The 18,375-nt window shown below is 53.0% G+C and overlaps 7 protein-coding genes across 7 annotated transcripts; 4 read left to right on the forward strand and 3 right to left on the reverse strand.

Annotated features, from left to right (window-relative positions):
- Positions 1-404: 404 nt before the first annotated feature.
- Positions 405-1,144, reverse strand: CKM354_000857800 (uncharacterized protein; the record flags this gene model as incomplete). The annotated part of the gene is made up of 2 exons (XM_044803963.1): positions 405-931; positions 997-1,144. 2 exons carry the CDS (start codon positions 1,142-1,144, stop codon positions 405-407), a joined length of 675 nt encoding a protein of 224 aa, XP_044659898.1.
- An 824-nt stretch (positions 1,145-1,968) lies between these two features.
- On the forward strand, positions 1,969-2,961 carry CKM354_000857900 (uncharacterized protein; the record flags this gene model as incomplete). Its single annotated transcript, XM_044803964.1, has 3 exons — positions 1,969-2,053; positions 2,109-2,761; positions 2,812-2,961. The coding sequence occupies 3 exons, from the start codon at positions 1,969-1,971 to the stop codon at positions 2,959-2,961; spliced, it is 888 nt and encodes a 295-aa protein (XP_044659899.1).
- Positions 2,962-4,742: 1,781 nt separating this feature from the next.
- Positions 4,743-6,689, forward strand: CKM354_000858000 (uncharacterized protein; the record flags this gene model as incomplete). Its single annotated transcript, XM_044803965.1, has 2 exons — positions 4,743-5,991; positions 6,043-6,689. The coding sequence occupies 2 exons, from the start codon at positions 4,743-4,745 to the stop codon at positions 6,687-6,689; spliced, it is 1,896 nt and encodes a 631-aa protein (XP_044659900.1).
- Positions 6,690-7,394: 705 nt separating this feature from the next.
- Positions 7,395-8,719, forward strand: CKM354_000858100 (uncharacterized protein; the record flags this gene model as incomplete). The annotated part of the gene is made up of 3 exons (XM_044803966.1): positions 7,395-7,717; positions 7,768-8,213; positions 8,268-8,719. The coding sequence occupies 3 exons, from the start codon at positions 7,395-7,397 to the stop codon at positions 8,717-8,719; spliced, it is 1,221 nt and encodes a 406-aa protein (XP_044659901.1).
- Positions 8,720-9,189: 470 nt separating this feature from the next.
- On the reverse strand, positions 9,190-11,364 carry CKM354_000858200 (uncharacterized protein; the record flags this gene model as incomplete). Its single annotated transcript, XM_044803967.1, has 1 exon — positions 9,190-11,364. The coding sequence occupies one exon, from the start codon at positions 11,362-11,364 to the stop codon at positions 9,190-9,192; it is 2,175 nt and encodes a 724-aa protein (XP_044659902.1).
- Positions 11,365-12,770: 1,406 nt separating this feature from the next.
- CKM354_000858300 (uncharacterized protein) lies at positions 12,771-14,760 on the reverse strand (the record flags this gene model as incomplete). The annotated part of the gene is made up of 2 exons (XM_044803968.1): positions 12,771-14,666; positions 14,716-14,760. 2 exons carry the CDS (start codon positions 14,758-14,760, stop codon positions 12,771-12,773), a joined length of 1,941 nt encoding a protein of 646 aa, XP_044659903.1.
- Positions 14,761-15,736: 976 nt separating this feature from the next.
- On the forward strand, positions 15,737-17,158 carry CKM354_000858400 (uncharacterized protein; the record flags this gene model as incomplete). The annotated part of the gene is made up of 1 exon (XM_044803969.1): positions 15,737-17,158. One exon carries the CDS (start codon positions 15,737-15,739, stop codon positions 17,156-17,158), a length of 1,422 nt encoding a protein of 473 aa, XP_044659904.1.
- Positions 17,159-18,375: the final 1,217 nt, after the last annotated feature.

Here is an 18,375-nt window from a genome sequence, read left to right on the forward strand (position 1 = left end):
TGGCCAAATGTACCTGGATCTCCAGGGCGCTAGAACCGCCTTTGTATTCCCGCGGCTGGATCAGCGATATGGAAAAGACAGGATAGGGATTAGGTCAGAAGCGCATCTTGGCCCGCGTGATTCAGGGCACGATCTGCCCAGACGTCATCCTGGCACTTTTCTCGCGATGCAGACCTATCGCAAAATGTCGCGAGAAATGGTACGCTGGGGGTTAGCAGAATGCTGAGGCTCAGGACCGCATGGCGCCACACTGCCGTTCCCAGTTGCGGCTTCAAGTTCGGCTGTGTGGACTGCTTTCTTCCCGAGGGTCGACGGCCATGAGCCATATCTCAGTTCTATCAAGATCTAGACATTCTAATATCCTTCCGCTTGCCTCATGTCCTACGTGATGTCGTGCCTCCACTTTACAGATCATGCCTCCTCGTCCACTTCTCCAATATCGCTTCCGGCGCATCTCTGACCAGAATATGCACATGATCCACACCTCTCACGCTCTGCAGACTAACCCAATTCTTGAACCACAATACCCTCTCCTTCGCATCTTTCCTCGATTGCCCCGCACCAACCAATTCCTCCACGAAATACCTCTCCACAAAGTCTCCTATAATTTTCCGGCTCGCTTCTGTGACATCTCCTCTTTCTTGATCCGTTGCGATAGGTGTTTTGCTCCAGACGAGAAGGTGTGTGATGCCGGGTTCGAAGCCGTAGGGCCAGTCGTTGAGGAGGACGACGTAGTCTCGTGGGTCGGAGAAGGGAATTGGAGAGTGGTGGGAGAAGGTTGGAGGGGTGCTGGTGAGGGGTTTCCAGTGCAGGCGTTCCTGGATCACGTAGGCTGTGATGCTGCCGTAGGTGCGTTTGATGTTGTGGGACCAGGCGAGATAGCGGCGGAGGTCGGAGGGGAGGCGTTTGAGTTGTTCGAGGGCGTTGGTTTCTGTGAGGTTGGGCGTGTTAGCTGATTGTAGTAGATCAGAAGCATTGAAGGTGTAGTAGTGATACCTATGATGTGTTTGAGGTTTTCCCAGGTGGTACGATGGTAGTCCTCGTCCTTTGTTGCGAGGATCTCGCGATCTATGGCGGTTAGAGGGAATGGTGGATCATTGAGGTCAATGTCGTCCGGTGAGAGCTCTTGTGAGGGTTCGCCCATTGTGGTGTTGTGTATGCTGATGTCTCGTGATGCTGGTCCTACCTCTTCAAAGTCAGTGGCATAGTGCAGGATCAACTCAGGCGTTGAGGCCCGCCAATGCAACTGTTACATGGGAACTAGGAGGCGGCTGCAGGCGAGTGTATAGCTATTCGACACGCGTGTCTGCGTTGTGAGGAACCATCTCGTAGACTTCACTTGATCTTGCTTCAACAGACATGTATTGTAGTAGAAGTAGTAGATAAGGTCGTCTGAGGAGGTGGGAGGTGATAGTCCCGCCGCTTGCGCCAAGCCAGGACTTCGACCATCGCCCATGAGCAGCTCCGCAATAGGACCTCCTATGCACCTTCAAAGGAAGACATTGATACGTCCTCGCATTGGAAGTTGGAGATCCTGTTGATACCAGCATTTGTATGCTCTACCTCGCTCATCTCTGGCAAAAAGATCGCTAGATATGGCAGGCATTCTCGCAATCCAGTTTGACAGACAGCATGATCGCGATCAACTCGACCTTGCCAACAATCATGAGCTCTTCTCGGAGCATATCCACGAAGGTGGTGAAGATGAGGGGGAATGAAGTCGAGTGAAGACGGAATTGATGCCTCTTCTTGTGTAGACCTTCCGCCCACATCGGACAGCGGAGTTTCCGCAGACCCTGGGTGCATGTGAATCCCGGTCGCTCTGCCGGCCTCGGCGGCGCCAAAAAGTGAGCTCTCCCAGAATCAGCGGGGCGACTTCTTCAACATTTCTGGAGAAGCGCTGCCAACGTCACATCCGACACGACACCAACAATCGCAACAACACTTAGCGGTCGTGGGAGCTTCGCAATGGCAGACAATCCTCTGGCGCAATATGCGCCCATCTTGGTGGCAGCATTGGCCCTGCTCGGCGGTCTCTTCGTTTTCTTGACTCGTACGTTTCCGGGAATAACCAGTATTGGGACATTCAGCTTACCAGTGTAACACAGAAGAGAAGAAGCCCAAGTACAAGAAGGTGCTTGACCCAACCAAGTTCCAAGAGTTCCCAATCTCGAAAAAGACTCAGATCTCGCACAACACCGCCATCTACCGCTTCAAGCTACCTACCGAAGACAGCATTCTCGGCCTGCCCATTGGCCAACACATTTCCCTCGCCGCTACCCTCGATGTCACCGATCCCAAGACCGGCAATGTCGAGCGCAAGGAAGTCGTCCGATCGTACACTCCCATCTCGAGCGATGAGCAACCCGGCTACACCGATCTTCTCATCAAGAGCTATCCACAGGGTAACATCTCGAGACACATTGCAACGCTGAAGGTTGGCGACACTATGAAGATCAAGGGACCCAAGGGAGCTTTCGTCTACACACCAAACATGTGCCGCCGCATTGGAATGATTGCTGGTGGTAGTGGAATCACACCAATGCTTCAGATCGCCGAGGCCATCAAGCGCGGGAGGAAGAACGGAGACAAGACGATTGTCGATCTGATCTTTGCCAACGTGAACGAGCTTGATATCCTTCTCCGCGACGATCTTGAGGCTCTCTCCAAGCAGGAAGGTTTCAATGTCTACTACGTGCTGAACAACCCACCTGAGAAGTGGACTGGTGGAGTTGGTTTTGTCACTGCTGAAATTATCAAGGTATGCCTATCTGTCGATAGCGAATCGAGGTTCGTACTGACAGTTTCCAGGAACGCCTTCCAGCTCCAGCCAAGGATATCAAGATTTTGATCTGTGGTCCTCCACCTATGGTCTCTGCCATCAAGAAGGCAACCGAGTCGATGGGCTACGACAAGGCACGACCAGTCAGCAAGCTCGAGGATCAAGTTTTCGCCTTCTAGATGCCCACCACACAGGGCGCATGGTCAATGCGTGATAATGAGATGCTTCGTTTGAGAATTGCGATGTTTAGTGTACGGTCGCCCTGGCTTCTGTACATCTACAAGGCCAGTTCAGCAGAGCACTACGGAAAATCTTCTAGACGCAAGGAGTCAGTGAGCAGGTCTCTTATACGAGTGGCGGCCACATGCACATATGAACGGCACGTGGTGTAGCTCGAGCTAACGATAGAGAAACAGAGTCGAAGAAGCGTGGCAGGTGGTCTCAGGCAGAGGCATCGAATGAAAGTGAAACTTCCACTGGCACAGCAACAATCGCCTTGACTCTCTGTCATGCATTATTTACAATGGCGATCTCTTCACTCCTTGTCTCCTACCAACGCGCGTGCTGAAAGCACAAACTACAGGCAACCAGCGAGAAGTTAACGATGTCGAACGATGATCGACGAAGTAGTCTCGCTTCGAAGATGCTCTCACTCCGACAAACAGCAATTCCCGAAGAGTATTGCCTTTCCGAAGTAGAAGAAACCCCAATGCTCATTAGCCTGGTTTGAGCACCAGTAACACAAATACCTGCTTGAGGCACAGTTACCTTCAGCCAACGAGTCCTTGTAGGGCAGAAGTCGGACGCGCTGGTTAACCCCCCCTGCCAGCGGCTTGAGGAGACGCCAACAGCTGACCATCCTCACCATCATGGCAAGTCTTCCATGAGCGTTCTCTCGCCGACAGTATATGCTCAATATCTCGAGAAATCAGGACTCCTGTGGCTCTCGAGGGGCACAGCAAGGTTGACCAAGATTTCGCCAAGACAGTGTTTTCACCTCACCGTATCAGCTTTTCACTCAGAACACAGCAATCATATTCGGAAGCTGTCCGGGCTTAGTCATCGGCTGTCATGGTCTAGTGGTATGACGTGTCCTTCACACGGACAAGGTCCGGGGTTCGATACCCCGTGATAGTAGCCAGTTCGCTTCGTCTCAGTGCCTCAAGCACTGCGAAAGTCTTACCTTTTGCTCTTCGCACATGGTCCGAACGCCCGCATAACAGAGGACAGCTCTGGAGGTCGAATCCTTTCTTTTGTGAGCAGATGGCCTGAGAGAGGAGGGTGTAATTCTTGTGTGATTCAACCGCACCGCGGCCGTCACGGGAAGTCTTCGAACATCACCGCCCACCGCGGACAGTCTCCTTTTTCGTCACGCTTCTCGCTGAGAACTGATGCGAATCGGGGCCGAATTCTTGCTTGGTCAGACTGACACTCGGATTGCTCGTTCCAGTTCTGGCGTGGACTGGATTCTGAGAGTGGATGGGCACCTGCTTCAAGCGAGCTTTTGAGCCATCGATCCCGCTGAGATGCAGTTTGTGATGCGCGGTGACTGGGAACGATATATGTAGTGTCCGCACTTCAGTGGCGCAGGCCCATGCAAGGTCACAGGAACACCTGCAGTTGGCGGCTTCTGGCCGTAGATCAGCACGAACTTGGGTCACCGACGCGTTACAGCGTCATCTTATCTGGCGATATCACATCTGTTGCTTCGGAGATATGACTGTTGGTAAGCAATGGGTGCGGCCTGCTGCCCAGTCAGTACTTTGCGGTGCGCCCTCCTCGGTGTTAGTGGTGGCGCAGTGTGGTGGGATGGTGTTCGCAGGCGAGCCGACTCCTCCTGCAATGCACGTCAAGGGCCGCCGAGCGGCTGAGCCAGTCATCGTCATGCGCGACTGGTTGAATAAGGACGTACGACTGCCCGAATGCCTGATCAATCAGACGTGCGATCGCCTGACGCACCATGTCTATTCGACTACTCAACGTCAATACCCTGGAGCCGGAGGAGTTCAGTGGTGCCAACGCGCCAGAGTACGTGATCGCCTCACACAGATGGGTCGGGGACGAATGCACGTACAAGGATGTCCTCAAGAAGCGCAATACCCACAAAGCTGGTTACAAGAAGATCGAGGCATTCTGTGCATTCGTGCGACAATTGAATCTCGCGGCTTACAACAATGGGCCGGATCTCAGGTGTGATTGGCTCTGGATCGACACGGCGTGTATCGACAAGTCGAACAGCCAGGAAGTCCAACGGGCGATCAACTCCATGTTCAAGTACTACTCGGAACCCGTATGCTGTTTTGCTTTCCTGGCGGACCTCAAGCCACTTGATCATCCCTCTGGCAGACATGCTGTCAAGGAGAGCTTCTACAACAGCGAGTGGTTCACCCGCGGATGGACGCTCCAAGAGCTGCTGGCTCCGCAGACAGTAGTATTCCTCACAAGCAAGTGGGAAGTCTACGGGCACAAATGTACACGCGTGCGACCCGGAAGTGCACAAATCAGCCGTTGTCCTGGAGCTGGCGAGAATCTGAACACAAGGGTGTCCGAGATTACGGGTATTCCACAGATGGTACTGTACGATTTCAGCAGCAGCAAAGCCTTAAGTGTAGAGGAAAGGATGGCCTGGACTCGAAATCGTCAGACAACAGAGCGGGAAGACATGTCGTATTGTCTGCTTGGCATCTTCGACGTCTACATGACTTTGAAGTATAGCGAGGGCAAGGAGAGAGCTCGTTGGAGACTCGAAGACGAGATTGAGAATGAGAGAAAACATCAGCCACTCAGGCGAAAGGATACGGACAGCTTCAGCGTCGCTGGCCCACGACGTACCCCGGCACCCTGCACTGTGTCGCTGCTGTCATCCGCGCAGCCAGCAAACGCATCAAGGCCCGATTCCGCGTATGCGTCGAACTCGTCAAGCAGGAGCGACGTGCCAATATTTCAGGCGACTGTCCAAGATGCTGACGAAGAGCCCGATCACAAAAAGAAACCTTACCCGCAGGCGCCTGCGAAAGATGCTGCTGCTGCACAGAACAGTGTGAAGAGAGGACTGACGCGTTTCCCAAAGCGACTTGTTCGACGAGAGGCACTAGATGATTTGAAGTACGTCTACACAGAAGAAGAGAACAAGATCATTATACCCTTGGCACTGGGCAAAGCACACATAGATGAGCTGCTGCGACTTTCAGAAAGCTACAATAATATGAGTGAGCAAAGTCATGCGCAGAACACTGAGATAGAAACTGACCATATCCCAGAACCCATCAGCTATAGATTGAAAGCCGGCGATGGTTTCACGACTGTAGAGGCCGAAATGAGGAAGGCGTCGCCCTCACAAGACCAAGACTCTGATCGCCTGCCACGTCGCACAAAGTCGCAAACAAAGCCCAAGACTGACTCACTCAAACCGCCCGAGTTCAGGCCACGGAGCAGTAGTACTCCCAAAAGTTCGAGAATGCAGCCGGACAAAAACTCCGCCACATCAGCAAAACCGAAGCCCACCATCAACACCAGTGTCGACTCTCCCCAATCCGTACTCGGAACCAGCTCGTCCAGCAGCAACCACAGCCCAAATCGCTACACCTTGCCCAAAAGTCCACTTCAGACAGGAATGATGACCATACATTTCCAGTACTCTGTCCGTCCACCGGAGCTCACAGTCAACAGCCTGAAACGAGACTGCGAAGAATTTGGTCTGAACATCGATGACATCCGTACGAGGACCAAAGACTCTATGGAGAGGACATTCTACGAGATCGAGATCGTGGCATTGTACAGCAAGTTGTCGCATCGACAATGGGACTATCTCATCGACAAACTCAAGGAAGTGTACGTTTATGTTCCAGAAATGTGTGCGATCGGATTTAAGCATCAGGTCAGTTTCGATGAGGTCAATGGGCGGTAACGTGGGATGAATGGGAATTCTGCTGGTGATCTAGACCGCACGTTGCGACAATGGATACAGAGGGAGGTGGTCGCTCGCTCATGCTTCTTGGGTGTGGCGCATTTGGAAGCTGCCATGCAGGCCATCAATGTCTGACTCGAGATCAGAAATGATCTTGGATCAAGGCCGACGTTGACACGGAAAATTGGTCAAACAAGACTCAGAAATGACTTTGTCATTCCATCGGACGCACTTCTCAAAGCGCAGCGAACAAAACGTGCCACCTCGTCAGGTGCAAATCCACATTCTCGAAGCATTCCAATTCTTCAGTCCCAATCCTCCGGAAATGCGGCAAACCATCATAGTCTCTGTTGAAAACGAAGTTCTCAAAGGCAACTTGAATGGCCAGCCAACGGGACTTCGGCTTTTCAAATCCATGGGGCCACATCCCACGCTTACGGTCCATCAAGGTGTTGCGGACGCAGCCCGCAGCGAATGAAGTGGATTGCAAGACCACGCTATGCCTCGTGGCATCGCCTTGAATGGGAACAAGGCCTGTCTATCGGCAAGACAAGCCTTCTGGCTCGGTGCTTGTTGCTTTCTTGGTTGGTTGCTCCGGTCTGTAGAGGCTGAAGGTATGGCTTATAATAAGGCGGGAGGAGCACTGCCTGCTGCTTCTACGACGGGAGAAACGAGATTCTGTTGTGTTTGACTACGGTTTTGATCATGTCTAACAGCGACTCTAATACCTGGCCGCCGGCTTCTGGAGAGCTGACACCTCTTCAGCCTGGAAATGTCAACTTGACTGAAGTCGTCGCGCAAGATCTGGTACGCGATGTGGTTTGCTTCATTGAAGCCGGCGAGAACGAGTATGATGGCCAACTGGGAGCACGAATCTCGGCATTATTCGTGGTTTTGGTCGTTTCATCGGCTGTTACATTCTTCCCCGTGCTAGCGACAAGGAGCAAGAAGATCAAGATCCCACTCTACGTGTACTTGTTCGCTCGATACTTTGGTGCCGGAGTCATCGTAGCGACGGCATTTATTCAGTGAGTTGAGCAGCTCACGGTCTCCATCAGCAGACGCTAACGCTACGCAGCCTCCTCGACCCAGCATACTCTGAGATCGGTCCAAATACCTGCGTAGGCATGACTGGCGGCTGGGCAGAATACTCCTGGGTCCCAGCTCTAGCCCTCACCTCTGGCATGTTCGTCTTCCTGATGGACTTTGGCGCCGAGCGATACGTAGAAAAGAAGTACGGCCTTGCACACGGCACCCCTTCAGATCTCGAACGAATCGGTTCTCACCGTGGCTCCGTCGACGCAGCGACTCTCCGCTACCAGACTGGGCGACAAAATTCTACACACCAACAACTCCACTCCGGCGACCAAGACCCCAAACGTATCGAAGCAGGTAGCAGCACAGACAACATCAACAAACCCAACGACAACATCGAATCCCTCAGCCTCGACGAAAAGTACCAAGATGAACTCGCCGACCGATCATTCAAACAACAAATCTCTGCTTTCTTGATCCTGGAATTTGGTACTTTTTGCCTCCGTCCTGACCCTCTCTGCCCACTGTACTAATATCTCATAGGCATAATCTTCCACTCCGTAATAATCGGCCTAACCCTCGGCAGCGCCGCCAGTTCCGAATTCTCAGTCTTGTACCCCGTAATAGTCTTCCACCAATCCTTCGAAGGCCTCGGTCTCGGCGCCCGCCTCTCTGCCATCCCCTTCCCCAAACGCCTCAATTGGCTCCCCTACACCCTCTGCGCAGGCTACGGTCTCACAACACCAATTGCCATCGCGGTAGGATTAGGAATCCGCACCACATACAACGAATCTTCCATGGCAGCGAATATCGTCTCCGGAGTGCTGGATTCGATTTCAGCGGGGATTCTGTTGTATACGGGGTTTGTGGAACTGTTGGCGAGGGATTTTCTGTTTAATCCGGAGAGGACGAAGGATGATAGGCAGTTGGCGTTTATGGTTGGGTCGGTTTTGTTGGGGGCGGGGGTTATGGCTTTGTTGGGGAAGTGGGCTTGAAGAGGGAGAGGAGAAGGGAGTGATGAGACGAAGGACATAGATGGAAGGATGAGTGTGGATATCAGGAACAGGAGCAGAAATGCTAATATGAAACGAGGAGGGTATGTAGTCCGACTAGATAGTGCTCGACCCTAGCATCGAGCTTTTTTGTTTGCAATATACCATATGATTGTGCTACAAAGTTCGGCAGTTCCACCACTGAATGCAGCATTTAACGACTGTCGCAATTATTTGATGCAAGTAGATGAAAAATAATGTTTGTTGTATCGATGTCTCAGAAGACTTTCGATTCTCAAAGCTAATGTGCTTTCGAAACTATGTACAAGGCACTACATGCCAGTTGCGAGAACGCTATCAAATTTCGCTGAACATCAAATTACCACACCCTGTGTCGATTTCGTACACCACCTCCTGCTCGATTGACAATGAATACAAGTCGAACAAATGCCTACAGGTACCAGACACTCAATTTACCATGTCTCGGCAATATACTGTCCAGCCTTCGTTTTGCTCTCCCAGAACTGCTTGGCAGTCTCGTAATCCAAGTTGCCCTTATCCATGGCAACGTCGATGAGAGCGGCCTCGACACCTTCGCCCATGCCCTTACTAGAGCCACAGACAAAGATACGGCCGTCAAGGGCGTTGATGACGTACCATACAATATCGGCTTGCAGTCGAACTTCGTCTTGCACGTACTTGGCCACCTTGTCGGCTTTGCGTGGGTCGGCAACCTTGGCAGGCTCGTCGTCGTCAGAGTGATCAATCACGCCATCGTCATTCTCAGCGACAGGCGGGAGTGTCTGCGCTCGCGACTGAACGACCTTTTTGATATCCTTTTCATGCGCGCCAAGCTCGCCCTTGTAAATTTCATCCAGCATGGTATCCCGAATGCCTTGAATGAGCCAGATCTTGTTGGCGCAGTTGGCATTCTTCAGTCTGTTGAGGATGAAGCCACGGAATGGAGCCATGCCGACACCAGCACCAATCAGCACCATCGGGCCGTCGGCGTTGAACTTCTTGGAGAGTGGGTTCGACATGAGTCCACGGAACATCGGAACGTGGAGATTGAGTCGTCGGCCAGCGACACCTTCCTGCAGCATGAAACCTCGAGCTTCAGCCTCCTTCCTTGCCTTTTCATCGTGCTCGATGAATCTTTTGGCAACGCGCTCCATGAAGCCAGATCCAACGCCTGTTCTCTGTTGGCCAGTGAAGTTGCCAGTCTCGTGTATTGTGACTGCCATCTCAATCAGGCGTCGACCAGCGAGGCCTTCTCTGGCTGATGAAATGTGTGGGTCGTTCGAGAGCGAGTAGAAGCGTGGCATGAGTTGGTTGAGCACACCACACAAAGCCTCAAGCGGCGGCTTCGATGATGGGAACGCATGGAGTAGTTGCTGTAGGGTGATGTGAGGACCAGTACGAAGATCGCAGAATGTGGCCTGTCCTTGTGCACTGCAGAGGTACTGCAGAATCTTCCTCTCGTTGGGCTCGGTGGCGTATTCGGCAAGCAAGCTCAGCAGCGGCTTCGTGGGCGCAGTAGATGAGATGTCGACAGTCCAAGTGAGGACTTCTCGTCGCGTGGTGACCAACTCTCTGGCTTCTTCCTCGCCCCAGATTGTAGGCCATCTCCCTTCGTTGGTATGCAAACGAACGGCCTTGTCTCGCTGGAATCGTGGAATGCCAAGCTGGTCCATGATATCCTCCACGACAGCTGGATCGTTTGGCGGACAAATGCCAATGGCACCTCCAACCTTGAAGTCAACGCCACCCTCCTCTGGGTAGTCTGTGACGTCAATATCAAAGTGGAATGTTCGCTTCTCTGCACCAGGCTTGGTCAATTCGCGTGCGCCATAGACGGGTGCGTTGAAGATGCTGTATGGCGGATGTGGCTTCATGTACTCGGGTGGGTACTCGTTGACCTCGTCTGCATCGTGCTTGTGCATTGACTCGTTCGGGAACTTCTCCACAATCGATTGTCTCCTGATACCACCAAATGAGACTTTCTGTGCTGGCGGATCGGGGAGCTTTGTGAGGTCCGTGTCCAGTGACAGTGCTCGCAAGTCGAGGTTGAGCGCTCGGTATGCATCGTTGGCGGGTGTGATGATGGGTGCGTATGCAACTTCGTCTGTGTGCAGTGGCAACGACTCAATCATACAACATCCCTCGCCACAACAGTACTTCTGTAAGAACTGTGTTCCTGTCCCTTGTCCAATGAGCTTTCGAATATCATCGACGTTGGACGCATATGTTGTGCTCGCTCTCCTCTTCTTCGTTGTCCGTGTCGCAGGAAGATCTTGCTCACTCAACGACAGGCCATTCAAACTCTTGACAGAGTCTTCCACGAGATCGCTTGGCTCGGTAGGTGGAGTCGAGGGCGCATCGGAGTCACTCGTGTGAGCATCGTCTGGGTAGAAGCCGAGGCTCTCGCCGCTAGACCTCGCGGTCGCAGTCATTGCGCTGGTAAGAGCGCTGAGTCGTAGCTTTTCCTCCTTGGACAGATTCGTGTTGCGCGGTTCGATAGGAATAGGGTTGTTGGGGTCACTCGTCGCGCTGTGTGGAATATTCTTGTGGCGATGTCCTGCAATGCCTTTGCCAAAGGCCGAGAAGGAGTGGCGGCGAGCGCCATGCGGTTTATGTAGTGAAGACATGGTGTGTAAGCAGGGTGAATGTTATTGCGCGAGGCGTATGGTATAGGGCTGGGGCATTGTCAGTAGATGAGCGAGCATTGGTAATGCGTGCGAACGAGCAGCGAGAAAGATGGTGCAGTAGCCGATGGCGCAGGCCGAGAAGAGCAGCTGGTGGGCGGAGGGGCACGTCGGCAAGACGTCAAGGGCTGCTCGGCCAAAAAAAGGTAAAGCAATGCGGAAAGGCCTGGCCTCTTCGCATGTCCACATAGCCGCGCCCGCTCCTTTCCCTCACGCGGAGGAGGATGCGGGCGGAGTGCAGTGGCTGCTGTCGTCTTGCGTTTGCGCTGCAGTCGTCGCCGTCGTCGTCGTCGTCCGCCAACGCCGCCCGGCGCGAGTGGGGAAGAAACTCACCACGAAGGAACGCGTGCCTGCCGTGGCAAGGCGATTTCGGATCTGATAAGGAATTCGCGACCAAAAGCTCTTTCCTGCAGCGCCAACTGTCGAACAAAGAACGGCTTGCGTGGTTCCTGCGTAGTATTGTCGTGCAGTACGCAATCCGTGTGGCGTATGACAAGAAGTGTACGCAGCAGTGCTCGGGAGAAGAAGAATGGTTCGATGGAGAGAGAAGTCGTGCACGACACGACAAGATTGTTAAAAGCCAAGAAGGTCATGATTTCACCCTCAAACCGTGAGACGCCCGCGATCGCCCTACTAACTTTCGACCGCCCGCCAAGCCTCTTCTTTACCACTTCGTCACGATTCTGCGGCGCGGAAATCTTTCCCTCATGGTTACACCTTCTTGCTCACACTCTGTTCATACTGTCGGAGCTGGCAGATAGACGGCTACTTGCTACGTGTCTGCTTGGAAGTGCGGAGTTGAGATGCGTCTACTGCATGCATGTCCGCACACCGAGCATGTCCTACTGACTAACTCCCAGGGCTGATTGTTTTGGCCCGCGCTCCTTTTCCCGCCTCGGTACTTGAGCTGCGCTACTTAGCTTGCATCATGCATCAAATTATTTCCCCTTCGGTACATGGAAAACACAACGCATCCGTTCGCAAACTCGCAACACGCTGAACATGGCATCGTTCTGCGCTCCAACAGTGTTGAGCAATGCCATGTCGGACGAACCTTGGCATGATCAGATAACCAATTTCCCGGGAATAGCCTTCCCGATCATTGTGGGTCGCCGGCCTCGGACTGCACAACAACGAGAGCGACGACGGCACGTGAGACAAAACGTATGGTCCGGCGTCAAGATTCCGATGATACACGATCATGATGCCTGTCTGCGAGATTCGCTGGGGACTTCTCGTTCATTGCCAGAACGCGAGCCGGTCCAGCCCTGTGTCCAAATCATGATGATCTCACATAAGCATGGCACGATGAACGGTTGGACAACTGCACATGCTGACAGTCCAACTTCTCACCTTGTCAACTTCTCTTCCTTCTTCTCTCTCCTTTGAAATCTCGCTCTCCTCTTCCACTTCGCCTTTCCCTTTCTCCAGCTTCGTTTCGTCCTCGTCCAAGGGTAATTTATCGGCGACTCGCCACCCGTGAAGATGGCAATGTCATATAACGCAGCCCCGGTCATTGCTCCACAGATTGTGGCAATACCGGGCCCATAGACCCAATATGGATTCGTGAACAGTTCCGATCCGTATCCGAGTGAGAGTAGAGCTAAGCGCGGCGCAAAGTCACGCGTGAAATTCATGGCGAGCCCGGTATTGTAAACGAAGCTGAGGTTGAGTCCTGTAATGACGAGTCCGATGATGAAAGCATTCATGCCTGCACCTGGGGGTGCATTCATGTCGTCGCCGAGTGCGAGCACGGTGCATGCTAGGAAAGCCGTCCCGAGAAACTCGTTGAAGAATGCAGTTGCAACACCAATGAACTCATGTCGCTGGCTGGTAACGAAGCCGTTGACCACATCAGTCGCAACACCGGTTTGTAGATAGTCCTGGATGCCAGCAAAGTATATCCCATACGCAGCATAGCAGGCCAGAAAGGCTCCGAGGAATTGAGCAATGAAATACTCAGGCATCTTCCGCTTCGGAAATCCACGGTAAAACCAGAGTACCGTGGTAATTGATGGATTGAAGTGAGCACCGGATATGCCACCAGCGATATAGATCGCGATCATTGTTGCCATGCCCCACAACCAAGCTGTGGTGTGAGAGTTGTTTCCACGATTCAGCGTCACTTGCGTATCGCCGCAGAAGCCAATGGTGAGTTGCACAAATGTGCCCAGGAGCTCCGCCAGGAACTCACGATACTGTGTTCTCACGACAGACCACCAGGTGTGGTTGTTGTGCACTTCTTCGATAGCTTCTTGCTTCTCGACCAACTCGATGGGGTCCATGTCCATGTCCTGCAAGATGGCAGCATCGTCCTCAAGCGCAAGAGTAGCAAGCGAGGAGTCATCTCTGTCGTCTTGTTCCGCTACAGGCACTGGTGGTAGGCCGTGTTCAGGTATTGCGTCGAGTGGTGGCTCTGTCGAGCGATCTTCTGCTGGAGATAATGGCGTGGGCTCCTGTGCCTTGCCAACATCCTCTTGAGGCGCATTGTGTCCAGCTATCGATCGTTGCGAAGCCGCGCTCGACGCTCGTGCCCTGCCGACCCTAGAAGCCGTCGAAGACGCTCTCGTAGGCCGGCTCTCCAGCCTATTTGAGAGTGTGCCCCGCCTCGCGATGCTGGAGATGAGATTGTTCTCCCTTTGTGCCCTTGAGTCGATGAGCTGAGCGGAAACTTTCTTGGGGTTCAATTCGAGCTCGATCCTACCTGCCTCCAAGTCATTTGGATCAACATCAAGATCCGCCTTTTGCGTCTGCTCTGCAGGCATCTCCGGGTTCTGCCGCGATTGCAGTATCTCGCTCTTGGTTGGCACCATCCCTGGTCGCAACACGCGAGGTAGAGGCTTTGCCAAACTCCATACCGGCTTCGCATTGGCGGGTTGTTCGTAGGCTGGGTTCAGTTCCGTGTAACCGGGATGCACGTACGGCTCGTACGCTTGCTGGATGACAGGCACTTCTTGTGGCCCCGCGAGCGACAGCCCTCGTGTCCTACCTGCTACTGTACTCGCTTTTCCTTGTGTGCCACTTCTTCTAGTTTCCGCCGTTTCTCGACGACGCAGACCTGCAGATGTTTCGCGGTGCAAAGATGTTCGTTCTCGAGGCTGAAAGTCGTTTGCAGAGACAGTCGCTGACCTTCCTGGTCGCCCGGCATCTCCCTTCCTAGCCTGGTCGCTCATATCTTGTTCGGGTGGTTCATTTCGATCTCCATTGTTCGCCTCATGGTCAGTCTGCGCGGGCATTGCCTCCGACTATGATCTGTCAAATCGATTGCAATCCTCGTGCATGCAAGATACTCACCCTTGATCTTGCTCTTCCCCTGCCGGACCCAACCTCTCCCTCCATTGTGATCCACTGCGCGTAGCAGACTCCAGTGCTCTATGCTCTTCTGCTGGACGAAGAATACGTGCGGCGGATAGGTTTGTGTCGCGTGCAGCAAACTAAAAGCAAATGAAGAAAGAATTGCGAATAGTCGAACTCACCAGTGCAGTCGCTACTCACGCTGCCCCGTCACTTCTATGCAATGTTGCCGATTGGGCCGTATGATGGAGAGAGCTGACGTTTGCTACGGGCAATACGAGCGTGCTGGGTCCACATCCTGAGATCTCAGTTGCCAGATAGGAAAATGCTGCAAGCATTGTGACACGCAAAGGAGTGATTGTAATCGATAGCGCAGGAACGTCATATCGACCATGCGATAAACCAGCGAAAGAGGCCATATTCCGGCCGCGAGAAGTTCGGATACTGTAGCATTGGGACCACTTCATACGTCAGTGACGCCGTGTCTGGACCATACATGGACATGGACAATGGGGTGAAGAAATGCCCCACACACTGTCTCTCTCATGTGTAGTTCTTGTTGCGGTTTGTGAACTTCTTCTGTGCCGTTGTTGTTGGAGGTGCAATGGAGAAGGAAAGAAGTGCTTGCCGTGTTGATTCTGCTCTGTGCGCAGAACCAGGGCTGATGCCGAACGCCGACGACAGCTCTTGCCGCAGATTTGCAGCATCCTTCGTTCTTCCAGATCTCGAGCAGCTCAACGTGAGGCGCGTGTTCGCTGTGACACGCGCCAGAGGAAGTGACAAACCCATGTTGTTGATGAAGCTCGTTGTCGGCTGCAATCTGTTCACGCGGCGGGGACCTTGCAGCGACAGCTTGTATGCTTGACCGAGATCGGCTCGTTTGCATGACGGAAAGTCGAAAGTCCACAGCGTGATATTGTATATCACTCACAAGACGACCAACCTGAACTATACACTGCTGACGTCTCTAACACCTTGCCACTCGCTCTCGATAACGCTCTCACGAAGCTGACAAGCAGCAATGACGACGGTTTTCGACTCGCAAATCTTTGGCAATGTCTTCTCCACGCCAGAGATAGCGGCGATATGGTCGGACAAGCAAAGAACACAGTACTTCCTAGACTTCGAGGTTGCACTTGCCAGAGCACAAGCGGAGCTGGGTATCATCCCACAGAAGGCGTGCGATGAGATTGTGAAGAACAGCACGCTCGACAGCCTCGACTTCGACCAGTTACGGAGACAGACTGAGCTCATAGGATATCCAGTTCTACCTGTTGTTCAACAGCTCGTTAAGAAGATCAATGCTGTGGAGCCTGGCTTGGGAGAATGGATCCACTGGGGCACGACGACGCAGGACCTTACAGACACAGCCGTTGTGCTACAGCTGCGGGATACTTTCAACTTGGTGGAGCAGGCTCTCAGGAATATTGTCTCAGCTCTGGTGTCATTATGCGAGAAGCATCGAAGCACGCCCATGGCAGCTCGCAGTAACTTGCAACAGGCCGTTCCCATATCCTTCGGTTTCAAGATGGCACGCCTCTTAGCTCAATTCCAGCGTCACCAGCAACGTCTTGCCGAGTTGCGCCCTCGCCTTCTTGTCGCACAATTTTCTGGGGCTGCTGGCACCTTGGCCACTATAACGCCAGAGACTTCATACTCAATTCCAGAGTCTTCCGAGAATGAGAATGAGCCTCTCGGACTTCGCTGTCAGAAGTTGTTCGCTGCTCACCTTGGCCTGGCTGTCCCAGAGATTGCCTGGCACACAGAGCGTGACAACTTCGCCGAGGCCGCCAACTATTTGGCTGTACTAACCGCGACGTGCGCCAAGTTTGCCACCGATCTGAAGTTGATGATGCAGCTTGAAGTTGCTGAGGCTCGTGAACCGTACGTGCCCCACCGGGGCAGCAGCAGTACCATGCCCCAAAAGCGGAATCCAATTGGCTGTGCGTATATTTGCTCGATGGCCAGCAGTGTGAGAACAATGGCAAGTGGCATTGTTGAAGCTGTTGTGGCAGATTTTGAGCGAAGTACTGGTCCTTGGGAGATCGAGTGGATCATGCTGCCTCAAATATGTGCATTGAGCCATGCTTGCCTCAAGCAGACCCATTATCTGCTGGATGGCATCGAGGTTGATGAGAAAGGCATGAAGAAGAACCTGGAGCTCAGCAAAGGCGCCATAGTGAGCGAGGCGGTGATGATGGGGCTCGGCAAGTCGATCGGCCGGCAATACGCGCACGACTTGGTATATGACCTCTGCAGGAAAGCAAACGTCGAGGACCGAAGCTTGCTGGAGCTTTTGAAAGCAGACAAAGAGGTCCAGCGGGCTGGCTTAGACGGCGCTGAGCTGGAACGACGGTGCGACCCTGCGAACTATCTTGGACTGAGCGAGGTCATGGTGGATAATGTGCTCAAGAATGTGTCCTATACGGAGGGTAGGTCGTGAGTAAGTGTCTGGATCTAGCCATATGTGGCAGATCGCGCATCCTTCAAACAAGCACAAACCTTATCCAAGCTGTCTTGCTTGGCCGTGGTCAGTGTGACTTCGACATCCGACTTGTTCAACTGCATCAACTTAATGACCATTAGACCACTTCACGAATCCTGACATTTCCATCTTTTCCTTCTATTTTGGCATCGGGCAGAGAAGCAGTGTCAAAGCGACCAACGTCAAGAATCCGACTCTTTCCAGGCCACCGATGGCAAACCATGGTCGCGAAGAAAGACATCAAGCCTTTTCAGGTAGTATTCAAGATAGAGGGCCACAATCGTGCCCGAAACGCACACTCCCCTAGGCCTTTCATCCCTCGCAAGGCACACACCAAATCTCGTGGTGGTTGTCAAGCATGCAAGAAACGCAGGATCAAGGTCAGTAAAGTGCGTCGGTTTTCACGCAATGACTGATACATGTGCAGTGCGATGGTGAGTTTGACAACCTTACGAAGCTAACTTCAGACCAAGTCCTCAACTCTACATCGCAGAGACGTTGCCCGCTTGTAGTCGGTGCGTGAGATTAGAATTGCGATGCAGCTACTCGAATTCTGCAACGTCGCCATGCACATCCTCGACCTCTCCTGGAACCCCAATCAACAGCGTCACACCACATCTCGGCTCGGAAATGTACAGCATGGCTGTTCAATTGGCACAGACCGACCTCCAAAGTCTGCTATATCCTAGCGCCGAGCATTCGCCCATACGTACAGCCTATGTCAGCGACATTCGAATTCTCCAGCACTTTCAATCATATGTTTCCACCACCCTGGGTTGCCCGCGGACAAGCCAAGTCATGCAGTCATGTGTCGCCAGTTCAGGATGGGATCATCCATACCTGATGCACATGGTCCTGGCGGTGAGTATCTTCACGCTGCACATCGGACGCTGTTGAATTAATAGCGCAGATTTCTTGTGCACATCAGAGGCACGTCGGTCATTCAGCAAGCTTACTGGCGGAGGCCACACACTGGGAAAACGGTTTGCAGCTTCATCGTGAGAATCTGTCCACTTTGAAGCCGGGACAGAGCATCAGTCAATGGGACGCGCTGGTCGCCACGACTTTCCTGTCGATCATGTATACATTCTCTATGCACGATGAAGTGTGGGACGAGACTGATATCTCGGACGAGCACGGTCTGGAGCAGTTCTTCACTCCACTGGAGACGACCG

Source organism: Cercospora kikuchii (assembly GCF_019650295.1).
Source record: "Cercospora kikuchii DNA, contig_00005, whole genome shotgun sequence".
NCBI classification, from domain to species: Eukaryota; Fungi; Ascomycota; class Dothideomycetes; order Mycosphaerellales; family Mycosphaerellaceae; genus Cercospora; species Cercospora kikuchii.